General features: G+C 36.3%; 1 protein-coding gene across 1 annotated transcript in view; it reads right to left on the bottom strand.

Annotated features, from left to right (window-relative positions):
• Window positions 1-835: 835 nt before the first annotated feature.
• LOC125237357 (muscle calcium channel subunit alpha-1-like) overlaps window positions 836-13,119 on the bottom strand; it is a 54,049-nt gene continuing 41,765 nt past the window's right edge. Inside the window, exons 36-45 of the mRNA XM_048144357.1 lie at window positions 12,905-13,070; window positions 10,030-10,198; window positions 9,700-9,796; window positions 8,475-8,553; window positions 8,172-8,255; window positions 7,384-7,634; window positions 5,043-5,146; window positions 4,762-4,868; window positions 2,833-2,896; window positions 836-2,142 (exon numbers count right to left, since the gene is read on the bottom strand). Of these exons, the coding sequence (XP_048000314.1) occupies window positions 1,915-2,142; window positions 2,833-2,896; window positions 4,762-4,868; window positions 5,043-5,146; window positions 7,384-7,634; window positions 8,172-8,255; window positions 8,475-8,553; window positions 9,700-9,796; window positions 10,030-10,198; window positions 12,905-13,070 (1,349 nt within the window). The 3' untranslated portion in view covers window positions 836-1,914. The remainder of the gene's footprint in view (window positions 2,143-2,832; window positions 2,897-4,761; window positions 4,869-5,042; window positions 5,147-7,383; window positions 7,635-8,171; window positions 8,256-8,474; window positions 8,554-9,699; window positions 9,797-10,029; window positions 10,199-12,904; window positions 13,071-13,119) is intronic.

Genomic DNA, 13,119 nt, shown 5'->3' with positions numbered 1-13,119 from the left:
CTGGTATGTGCGCGCGGTCTTACTTTTCATGTAAGTATTTTCTTAAATATTTACTAGCTACTTTATATTAACATATTCTGATATAACAACAGATACTCTAACGGAAGTTCACGGTGAATTTAACGGATTGTGCATTTTGGCAGTTTCCTGCCGAGCACCCAAACACAAAGTTCAAAATAATACCATACTTACCACAATACTGAAAGAAAATCAGTTAACATACATGTGTACCGACAAAATTACATACCTATATGAAATATAAGGTATATCAATCATTTAAAATGTTTTATGATATCTATATTGTTTTTCATGCAAGAGTTAAACTACACGTAGAATAATTACAAATAACAAATTTTATACGTACGAGATAATTTTCTCTCTCTTTTTAAATCTACACAAAGGGCCAATAGGTCCAACATAACTGTCCGTTAGTTTCTGTTTAAACTTATGTGTATAGTATGAATTTTCTGAGATGAACTTTTCGGTTTTGCCCTAATTGCTAAACAAAGGCCCTAAGCTCCGTTTCCACAGCACGTGCTAAAGTCTCAGTGTAGTTAAAAAGCAACTATCATGATAGCAATAAGGTTCAAATTTATTAAACAGTTTGCAGTGTGCAGGTAACTTTTTTTGAAGATGACAAAACGTGTTATCTCCGAAAGGGCTTTTTATGGATTTGAACCTTATTGCTATCATGATAGTAGCTCTTTAACTACACTGAGACTTTAGCACGTGCTGTGGAAACGGGAGCTAACCGCGGCGAATAATAGAAACAATGGCCTTTGTTTAGCGGATTAGGGCAAAACCGAAAAGTGCATCTCAGAAAATTCATACTATACCTTTGGACCTCTAAATGTGACGTTATCTGGGTAAAGAGACCTTATTGTCGATGGCGCTTACGGCGTTATGAGCGATGTTCGTATACAAATACGACACCGCGGGGCATAAGCGCCATAGACAATGATTATAAATTGGTATCTAATCGTCTTACCATACATTTTGAGGTCCGTTTTTGCTAACGCTGAATGATAAAGATGAGTTTATTCTTTACATACAATAAATATGTTACAAGTATTTCAAATTACGAACCACTCCTGAAGTTGATATTATTTGGCCCTTTCTAAACATTACAACGTCTAAATTTTACCAGATACATTCGATCTACTAATCTCACTTTTTCATCTGCTGTACACAGAAGTTAATAAAATAGAACGTCTTCTATGCTCAATGCACAGAAGACCATTATTTTCCTAATACCAACAAATTTAGGCATCTAAGAAGAGATGCTAATCGACGATTTTAACAGCAATAAATAAAATATTGAAGAGAAGAAGAACAGAATACATAGCTTTTCTTGTAAATGATAAATTAGCAAGATCTCAAGTTACATGTTTCGTAAGGCACTTTGACCTCAGATTTGGTTACAACGCCATCTATTTATCTCTTGGAGAGAACACTAGATAATATACGATGGTAACCGGAGGTCTATAGCCATACAAAATTTACGTCACGTGGCGCCATCTAGGAGTGACCGGGAACGTGACTTGTATGATATCACTCATGTTTACTGCTCTTTGACCTGAACAAAATTTATCTAAGCTTTAGATCGCCGTCCTGAACTATCAAGCGCTTTGTTTTTTCAGAAGTTTTAATAAACAAAGAACAATTGACAAGTAATAATGTTTTGCATTGACATTTCACGTGAAAGTAGGTAATTCAATTAGGGATTTACAAACGTACTTAGTAGATTTGTCGGTACAATTTGGTAGACACTGACAAGTATTTATTGAAAGCAGATTTCTATATTACTGTCCCATCCTAACTATTGCGATGATAAATCGGCGGTAAAAATCATCTACTAACCCTAAGCAACAAATAAAAAAATATTTGAGCACACCTCAAACATATTTCAATAGACTATACCAATACTGGTTTTCTTTTTCTCTTCCTCTTGTGTTGTCTGTGGTGTTTCGCGCCATTGCTGCCATTCGGCGCGCCGCCATCTTGGCCGCCATTTTGATCGTGTCCGCCATCTTGAGAGGCGCGGCCACTCTCTGCTATAACGGCTTGAAGGGTGGGGGCATGGTCGGGGGCTGGTAAGGGTGGCGAGCTAGCGTATCGCCCTGTAACAGCCCAAATGTTAGCCTATACATTCATTAAATTCTGTGTGCTGGGGAACTAGAGGTAAGTTTGTAAAAGGGGCCGATTTCACCATTCATCTAACGTTGAACTCGAAAAAAATATTCTTTAAAGTTAACCTTTGTTTCCTGATTAAGGTGTTATTTAGTTTCCATTTATGTACAAGAATAAGAATAATGTAAACAACATACAAATGTAGATAGCGTAGACATGTTAAGATGTCCGCCTACTTAATTTGTCAATTTTACAAAGTTCTGTTCATTAACACACTATCTGCTCTGCTTGGTTGGGTAACTGCCACCCAAAAGAGTTTGAAGACTAAAAACAATTTGCTATTTTAAGCAGTTATTTGCCAAAGTCATAAGGTAAGGGTTACACACATTCACACGCTGTGATGTGAGGGTAGGTTAGGTATAGGCAACTTGCACAAGCTATACTGGATTTGCAGTTCAGAGAGGAAAACACTAAACAAACCTCAAGAGCTCATCTCATACGAACAGTTTTGATCTCAGACGGCAGTGTCGTCCTCTGAATAAAGGGTAGTAGGACATTTAAAAATACTGGAAAAGGAACTAGCATTTGGTTAACATACAAGCAAGATTATGGTAAGCATGAAATACGGTTAGTGCATTTGGATATGCTTGGACATGGTTTTTATGGTGTTATCGACCCCAGAATGCTGAAGTAGATACTTACAACTTGAGGCTGGTTTTGGGCTTGTTTTATATTCCTCTCTTGAATCATAAGTTGATGTGCCGCCCTATAAAAATAAGTTACATTTTAATACCTACTCGTTACCATGTGTATAAGATTTAAGATAATTAGTCTCAGAATAAAGGTCAGAATCTGGTAAGAATGAAATTGGAATCAGAAGAATAGAGAGAAAATGTCAAGTCTACTTGTACCGAGTCACTACGTACTTGAACTCACCATTAATTGATATCTATAACGGGAAGGTACCTAATAACTTCTGTAGAAAATGTTATGATTTAGTAAATTTATAAAAACAGAGAGTTGACGGCCAATTTATGAGCAGCAAAAAATAAAGTTTCGGTGTCTATACAGACGTAGCGAGATTCCTAGGCAAATCAGTCTGCCTACATACATTTTTATCATTCCATGTCCATTTCGAAGAAGTTTCCTAATCATTAGGCAACACCAAGAAGAAAACGTGAGGTATAATCACGCCTATGTATCCCAACTACTCAAGTTTCAATGCCACTCTTGGCAAATAAGGGGTTAATTGGAAACAAAATTGTGTTCCATTATATATAAAAACTATTTTACTACTGGGGTTACATGTCCCAACGCATCTGTCCATTTTTAGGGTTCCGTACCAAAAGGTACAACAGGAACCCTTATGGTGTTTTTAACGGCGTTGGCACTATCGATAGTTACTACCATTAGTTGCACTAACGCAGTGAACAAGTATGGTCATGGGCAGTGCAAATCTCTTGTAAAAATGTAAGTATAGTTTATCGCTGTTTATCATGTTCAAATAACTTCTAAACTAACTTAGTGGGTATTAAAGTAAAAGGTTCACAGTGAATATTAGCTTGCCAGAAATATGTTTAGGTATATCATTCTATTGAGTTTTGTGTTAAAATTCAAACTAGGCATTTTATTACTAATTATTTAGTTTGTGGGGTGTCTTTGATCACCTGCATGGGGTAACATTGACCATACTTAGGTACACAAAGTTGATTATTGTGTATTATGTTAAGGTACTTATTGAGGCTGACAATTTGATCTCTTTTTGTGATAAATATTGAGACAATCTTAAATAAAGTTGATTTTTTGAAGATGGTAATTTATGTCTTTGATCAAAGTAACCCCAAAATAGCATTACCCACTGGTAGCTCCGATTTCGCCACGGTGACGTCGCCCGCGCCGCCGACCCCCCCTGCGCCTGTCCTCAGCAGCCGCGCGCACCGAGCAAGCGCCCGCAGTATGCGTCGCGCTCTCGATATGTAAAGGCGGGGTCGCTACTCTTGAGAAAGGTTCTCGAAATTGGACCGAAACATGTCGAACGCTATATCGACTTAATACGTGAGTAACCGCTTAAAATATTACTACCCTATTAATTTTCTACTATTTACAATACATAAACTAATCTGTGTGCCTACGGCTGTGTAACCCTGCCTTACCACCTTTCGGTTCTATGGTCCTGGTTCTACTGGTGATAGGAAATATGGAGTAGGTATGCAGGAAAATTTCTATTATTTCGCCTTCCGGATCTGCGGCCCTGGTATTACAGGTGATCAAAAATATGGTTTAGCAGGGAAAAATCATAAATGACACTGGAGTGACAGGTTGCCAGCCTCTCGCCTACGCCACATTTTAACCCATATCCCACAGTTGACTTTTACGACACCCACGGGAAGAAAGGGGGTGGTGAAATTCTTAATCCGTCACCACACGGGCAAGGCTGCTTTATATTATTTGATTATAAACCTTGGTATCCAAGATGAGCTACAAACAGTACATCTTATATCCTGGTCACGGCACCAAAAGGAATGATCAAGGAATCTTTCATTTGCCTTGAAAAACGTAAGTTTTATATTTAATAACGAGAAGGACTTAACGTCTTAAGAACTTGTTCTGTCACAAGGCTTTAGGTTATACCTGTCCATCTGCTCCTGCGTCATCTCGAGTGCCTCCTGCATCTCCCGAGAGGTGTTCCTTACGAACTCCGCGTCGCAGTAAGCCGCCAGACCTTGTTCAGCTAACACCTGATCAGAAATAACAGTTTTTTTATCATGCAGAAACGTCTGCGAGCATTACTATTTTACTACATATTTTTAAATTAAAGGCTTTGCAAAATTCCATGCTGCCTTATAAATCTTATATGATTAATGAACTGAAGCTGCCCAATGTAGTTCTACAACATGTTTACGGTAACGTACCCTAGTAACCAGACTCTCAGCTGAACCAACGACGGGTACAGAGGAGTTGATGCCACGCGGACTGCCCGGCAGTGACACCACGCCGCGGCCCGAGCTATCGCCTCCTGTAATCATTTATTGGTGAAGATTTTATGTTGAAAATGTGCAATAGTCAACCGCATTTGATATTTACGTAAACAAAATATCAAAGTCAATCTAATAATTCGAATTTTCAGTTTCTTAGAACTAAGTTTGTCCTTTAATACTTATAATTCTTTGAATGATACCTCGTGCAAACAACCTACTTATCAAAAAGTATTTGGAAGTAATTTGAATAGGTACCACTAAGTACTATAAACTTAAAACAATTATTGCATACACTTTATAAAATTATTTTATAAATGATTCCTAAACACTTGCTGTATCAGTCGACGCTACATCAAATTTAATGTCGTTATACTTTTTATATTAAAATTAATAAATTATGGTGTTATCTACTTACTTATATATTTATCTATCAATGAAGCGAAAACTAGCTTCTCTATTCATTTTTATTCTAAAGCTTTAATCTATTTATTTATCAAACTGCAACTAAATCTGAGGTCCTCGTGAAACTTTACGATATATATTTATTAGAAGCTTCGTGCTAAAATTAATTAGGTCACTGAAGAATGTATGAAGTATCATTATTATTCATAGAATGTTTGAGATATAGAGAAAATGAACACTAATACCTGATAAATACAAGTCACTTTTCAGGTTTGCATGATTGATGAATAATGATTAAATGATTACAGATTCTCATTACACAATTTAGATTTACTTTGATTAAAGTTGAATGAAGACTAACAAATTTTTGTGTAACTCGGTTACCTACATTACATTCAAGTACCTAATAAATGATGAAATTCATGAATTTTAACCGTGGTTGTTATAACGTTATAAAAGTATTTCATAATCATTGTTATAGCGCACCGGCAACCAGCGCGTTACGAGTAACATTGTTTATGTGCTTAAGTTCTAAAAATGTGTATAAACTTGCCAATTCGCTTACTGTTATATACTTTTGGGTGTTACAATAATGTAACGTGCCTTATAACAGTAAATTGTTAATTAAATCTACGTATTCCACTCTAAATAGCCTCAATCCGAACCCAAAAACGAGCTAGCCGCCGCTTCAAAATGGCGCCCAACGTGGGGCGTGATTATCGTAATCATAAAGATCATTAAAATAATATTTTATGGATAATAATGATACTGATCAAACATCCACTTCAGCACCAGAGTAAAATCTAAAAATCAAGTATTAATTGTTCTATAAGCTGCTAAACCTCTTCTATTTACTAAGATGCACTATTTTAGCTCTTCAAACGATTTCTTACATGCTGCTTTATACAAAAATGGTTATTCTGGTAATATTTAAAGACTTGTTAAATTGTATGGTTATGATTTTAATGTCATAGCAAATTCAGCAGTTAATGTGTATAATGTGCAAAATATAGTGTTAGTGTTATAGTCTGGCCGGCCAAATATGGCAGAAGATAGACTGATATATCTAGTCAAAGCTGGAGATTTCCTATCTCTTTCTTTGTAGTATTGGTGCTATAGTGTTAGAAAGAGGAAGGTTTTTTTTCTCTGCCCTTTTTTTTACTGTCATATCTGGCTGGTTTGACTTTAGTTTTAGTTGTGATTTGATTGGCAGAAGCTCTGTGAGTGTTCATTTCTACCATTTCTTTCCTCCATCTTGGTTCTGTAAAGCTTTTGAATTTTATTAGTGATGCATTGATGTTTATTCTTCTACTTTTCGGAAGCTCCCTTCTAAGAAATAATCATGATAATTTGCTTCATCAAATTTTTTTCTTTTCTTTAAAACTGCCAATTATTATTTTGTGTTGTAAAAGAATCCAAAACTTCAAAACGTAAAGACATGTGGATTATTATTTGGTGTTTATCTAAATGATAGTAATATAAAAGAATAAGAAAGTGCTACAACAGGAAATAATAAAAACGAATAATGTTTTAAAGGGTATGGAGTTTGTTAAAGAACAATGATTACAGGCCCCGTAGCCGAATGGCATTTCTCCGACGCCAAACGAAAGCGATACGCCGCTGGCTCTGTCGCGCCAATACGCAAGCGCGATAGAGATAGATATCTACTAGCGCTTCGTTTCGTGAGCGTTTCGTGAACGATTGTGCCATTCGGCTAGCCACCCAGTTCAGGATTGTTTTACAACACGCGTAGTCGGACTTAAAGAAGGAGGCTCCCTTGGGTGCGGACCTGGCGAGTGCGGTCGAGCTAAAAGCTGGGCGGGCGGCGCATGCGAGCTCGCCGCCCCTGACGAGGCACTGCGCACCATCCGACCTGTCACCACCGGCTTGATAGCTCGCAGACTTCTCCTCTCCCCTCCACGGCACACGGCTTTCGCGTGCGAGAACGCGAAAGGAAGCTTCGCCGCTGCATTGTAGCCGTACAAGGTCATCGTTTTCGACTCGGTCGTCGGTGTGCACTCGCTAGCGAGGTGCGGAGATATCTTCGGCTGTATCGCTTCGAACGCGCTCGGCGATGGCGTTTTATCTTCCGGTGACGCTTTTCTCGGCATCGGTAACTTCTCCCTGGAAGACGTCGAGTCTTCTGGATGTATCTTTTGTCTAGACACAGCTGGGGACGTTTTTATCTGAGCCACTTCACTTGGTGTCGTTAGATAATTAACGCAACCGAATGCCAGACCTATCTGACCTAACATCTCCGGGTAATTAGATTTCTGATTACTGATACGTTACCGGATTCCACAAGGATGCAGTGAAATAGAAGATCGTGTTAGGAAAGGTGTTAGTTCTAAGCTAGGGTTATTTTGTGCTGTGGTCCAAAAGGCTGATCTACTTTGGGGAAAACAAACTCAAAACCACACAAGACTACCTTTGTAAGCGTTCTTTAGATCATTTGTGGTTTTTCTGCAATGTAACAAGTAATTTCCATTTAGAATTGGACAAAAATATGAATCATCTTCTAAATTTATGTTGGCCTTGTGAACAAAAATCTTAATGTGCATTAATTTTGCCAACGTTAGAGCTTATATTATATACAAATAATTAGAATTTTAATGACAATAAAGCAATGATATTATTTGTCGTTACGATTTGAGTACTCACTCTAGAACTTGATATATCTTCTCTGACTCTCCATTGAATATTAAAGGTCTAAGTGGTATTTGCTCCTTTGGTTGTCCATTCGGCCTGAAAGATCAAATTTATTACGAAACTTTAATCAGTGTTTAAAATAATTCATTTGATCGATCCTTTCCCTTTATTTGAAGATCATTTATTTTGAAATTATAAAACAAAAAACTTAGTCTCTTAGATGATTTTGATAAAAATAGTACAAGCAATTATAATGAGGATGATCATCGCCATCAATATATTAATCTTCTTAAAATAGTTTGAGGTCTTACTTACACTGTTGGTGCTAGAGGTAAAGTTCCTACTCCATATTCTCGCTGCATCATCGAACTGAGATGGTTACCCACTCCTTCTCCTAATGAATACAATACAATTTATTTACAAAATTGTAATTTACAAAAATAAAACTATACACCGTGTTTCACTTAACACTAAAAACCTGAAAACAGTTTGTTCAGAATCGAGAGTAGAATCGATTGAGCTATATCTTGATGGGGGTAATATTTTTATTTAAATTAGTATTATTAGTTATTTTTTACGTGCCCATTCTATTGTACTCGTAATACAACATTGTGTATATCGCATTGTTAGAGGTTGTTTACCTTTTTTCAGTATTTAGGGGTATTAATACTGGCCGGTTACTTGGACGATTATTTTTTCCGCTACTAGTTTGACGTTGTTTGTCAGTTTAATCTTAATGTTTATCATAAGTCATAACAAATTGAACTCTTACCTAATTACAACCTTGTCATTTTGAATATTGAGTTTATTTGCTTACTGCGATTACCTGTCCAATTTGAAGTTTACTGTGACAAAGCTTTAAAGTGTTTTACAGTAACATCTTAGCTGTCTATTGGTAAACCTTATGTCGTTGCAGTAACGTACACAAATAAATAGTCTTATGGTTTATGATGGTAGTTAGCAATTATTTTATTGAGTGTAGAGCTAAAAGTCAAGTAGAGCTGTACAGAAAATTAAAAATTCAATTAAAAAAAAAGTAACGATCAGATTAAAAGATGAATACTCTAGATGAGTTAAAAAAAATAAAAATCAGTTGGGGTGTCTGAGGTTTTGAGTGATACCGGAAACACCGTGTATACATTAACTTTTTGAGAGGCAGAAAAGTCTGTAATTGATGCCACTCGGCTAAGAATAAATTTAAAAGTGGAGAAGTTCAGCCTTGGGCAACACTGGAACTCACGGCCTCTTGATCACCCAAGGCAGTACTAGCATTTTTAAGTTTAGACAGGGTTTAGGGTTTCCTTATTAATCTTATTATTAAACAAAAAATAATATTGTATTTTATACCAGTTCATCTCACATTGCGTTACAAATTATTATATATATAATATCGCAAGGTAATAACATTTCCAGATGGAGTTTCTCTTATGTTTGTAACTATATCAATATCAATGCATATTGTCGAAAAATCATTCTTAATTCCAAAAATGATTGCAATTGATTCGTTTATTAATAAAATAAATAAAAAAACTAAATTTACCCATCGGAGGTTCTCCCGGTTTCCCGTGTCTGACGTGTCTGTTGGGTCCGTGTCTTCGTATGCTCGACCACACGCCTCCAAACAAGGAGTGGTTTCTCTGTTGCACACATTCAGTCTAAATTAATCAGTCTTATTGTAACTACATTTCTATTTCAATTCGCTGGGCCTTACGAGTTTAGGATTATGCCGTTTGGTCTTACAAACGCACCTTACTTTAAAAAACCAGATCCAAGGAAAATAAGGGAAACCTTAGCGCTCCAAAGTCCAAAATAATTCTTGATTTAATGATTTTTAAACGAATGCTTCCTTTTCAAGTTTTGTGTTGCTTACCCTATGCATAGGCACATCACATTCTGTAGTAATGTCGTCGAGATTCCCTGATATAGCCCTTTTCAGCTCAGGTCCTGCCTCGTGAAGAGTCCTCAAACCCGCCTGTAGAGTCATCTGGTGACACGCTTCATCGTTTTGCCTTAATTCTTGCTCCTTCCGCTTTTTGAACCTTGAGGTAAAGAAGGTTATATTGAGAATTGAATGGTACATTGACGGTACGTGTGCACTAGTGTGCAGTCTAAGCTATTATAGAGAAAAATCTAGTGTAAGCTAGGCTATGCGTGATCTAGGAGCCATCGCATATCTATAAAATTTGGAGTAAAATGGCTATTTGTATTTTTGAGAAATTGCGTAATATAATTCACAACAAATGTTTTGGAATAACTCCAGCATTAACTTGTTTACCAGCCTCAAACGCTTCTCAAACGGATCACACGCGGCACGCACCGTTTTCTTCACATTTCATCCCAAATACTCTCGATAACCTTTTTGAAATGATCTAGGTTTATGATTTTATAAAAATTTAGTCTTCAAAGCATGTATGACCATACAAAATAGTCTAATACGCCTAAACCTGGAGGCCTGGGTGGCCACTCATGTTTCGGATAAAAAACTGCCAAATTAGTCTGAAACTACGCTAGAATACCATTTCCCGAATGTGCTGGAGGTGCGTCTTGTTGGGACACATGATACTCATTCCCAAGCATCCTTTTTAACTTTAAGGCATTTTTTCTCCAAAACCTTGGTTTTAAAGAAAAAAACGTTGATTTTAACGCTTTTATCTGTAAGTACTGAAGGTAGTTTACCTCGCTTACATACTGCATCCCACACCTGGGCCGATGGTGAGCTCTGGAACCTAAATTTATGTACTTACCAATAAAATATAAACAATAGTAAAAGTGCAATGACGATATTAGAATATTGTTTTTTATTTATGTTGTAAAATAATCAGCAGCCTAAGTAAATTATTAAGTGCTACAATTTTCCTAAAAGTAAATCGGACAAAGACCACCTAGTTTAACGGCAATTTAAGTTTTTAAGGTAATATCACAAAAACACAACATTTAACCATATAATACGAAAAGGAAAATTTTATGTACCATTATTTGGAATCGGGGACAACCCAAAGACATGCCTTGAAGCTTTTGCGGGAGCTTTAGTTATATATTTATTTACGTCATCGTCTTAGGTACATGCATGGAACCCAAACTATTTGAGGGTAGTTACGTATTTTTATACTCTAATTTATTTACCATTTTTTACACTGGAACCACATTGACGGTTATGTACAGTCAATCGTTACTTCTTTTTTGATAATTAGATGAAAGAATAAAATAAACAAAATTAAGAAAAGTTGGAGCTACGGAAATATTAAAAAAATGGAGTCCAATCGAAAAGTTGTGTAGATTTCCGTTTTGGATATTTCTCTGTATATTCAAATATATGTAGTTAAGGTCTTACTCGTATTGGCATTGCATAATTGACTTTAAGGTCCACTTGCACCAACCTCTTAACTCAAGGTTAGTGGGCTGTCATCTGTCAAACTCCATATAAAATGGTAGGTTAACCCCCCATCTTCGTTGGTGCAAGTAGACCTAATAGTATTAATGCAAGAAGCAGTGAAATATTAAATTGTGCTGGATTAGAAATGTAGTAATTGTCGATTGAGGTTGATCTCGATCACGACGACAAACCTTGTGGTATACCATTTTTTGATACTTGTACTTTTATTGCACAGTAAACAAAAAAGGAATTACGAAGAGACATAACCGCCTGTGTGGAGCCAGATTTAGGTATAGCGTAAACACTAAATGGGAACATTCGAGTCCTAAACAAGAGACATACGTCCGATGTTACTTACGCGTGATTCCTATGAAACAAAAATAACAGTGTCAGTGTTCGAAACAAATCAAACTGAAGGGAAATGAAGTCGAAAACGGACATTGACACAATAAGAGAAATGAGTGAACGGAGATCCTATTTTTTAAGCTTTTTTCTGTCTCACGTAATAGAAGAAATATAATATTTAACGTAAATATTATCATGCCTAATATCGCTGTTTCTGTAACTGTATATGAATCTGTTGTACACAATAAAGTGATTACTACTACTACTACTACTGTTTTGAAATCTCATTTTATATAAAACATTAGACTTTCTGAATGTAACTATGAAAGAGAACAATGAACCACCGACTCTCGAAAAAATTGAAAATAAACAACGTCGAGTTGTAGCAAATGATTAAATCAAAATTGTAGGTATGATGTATAAATTCAGTGATCGGTTTTTTGGATTCACCCTCGCGGGATATCAAGTAGAAAAGTTAATATTGATACGACGAAATTATCTCTAAGGAACTTTTTACTCTTACATGGCAACCAGTTGGAGAGATTTATAGTGGTTATGAAATCGCATGTTAGTAAGGCCTATTACGTTATGTACTATTTTTAGTTTAAGTTTATAATGTTAATGTTGCTTTATATTTTTGGTTGAGCAATAAAACCATTTGGCATTGTGGACATTGTACATATTTTTTTGCCTTTTCTAACAACATTAAGCCCGGATTCCCGGGGCATATCCATACTAACATAATGATTGAGGTCGTTCACCCCATGTCGAGTCCAAAAAACCGATCACTGTGTATAATATAATGAAAACAATATTTTGATGGGCAATTTTACAATAAAGTGCAAACATTCCTACCATTTTATCTTCTTTCTTTGACTTAAAAAAATGTCAAGTTGGATACCTTATTAAAATTATTTTTTAGAATAGGTAGTACCCTACGAAATTTCAGTTAATGTACTATAATACTGTGTACGTTAGTAAATATAAAATGAATAAGACAAGATAACCTTTTACCGCTAAACCCTACCTTCTAAAGTAGTCCTGAATCAGGAATGTGGCATAGAACTTGCCGACGGTGATTTCGTTCGGGTCCCCAGGTGGAGGTACCACCTGGTCCAGAAGTTTGGGCGACGTCCTCTTCCAAATCTTCTTGATTACCGCTCTAAGTTCTGTGTTGCAGTCGTCTATGTTGCCTGAGAGAAAAAGGAGATTTAAACAAATCTGATGGCATATTTTTATTGA

The sequence above is a fragment of the Leguminivora glycinivorella genome, chromosome 21 (assembly GCF_023078275.1).
Source record: "Leguminivora glycinivorella isolate SPB_JAAS2020 chromosome 21, LegGlyc_1.1, whole genome shotgun sequence".
Lineage (NCBI taxonomy): Eukaryota > Metazoa > Arthropoda > Insecta > Lepidoptera > Tortricidae > Leguminivora > Leguminivora glycinivorella.
This window is presented reverse-complemented; position numbering and strand designations above follow the sequence as displayed.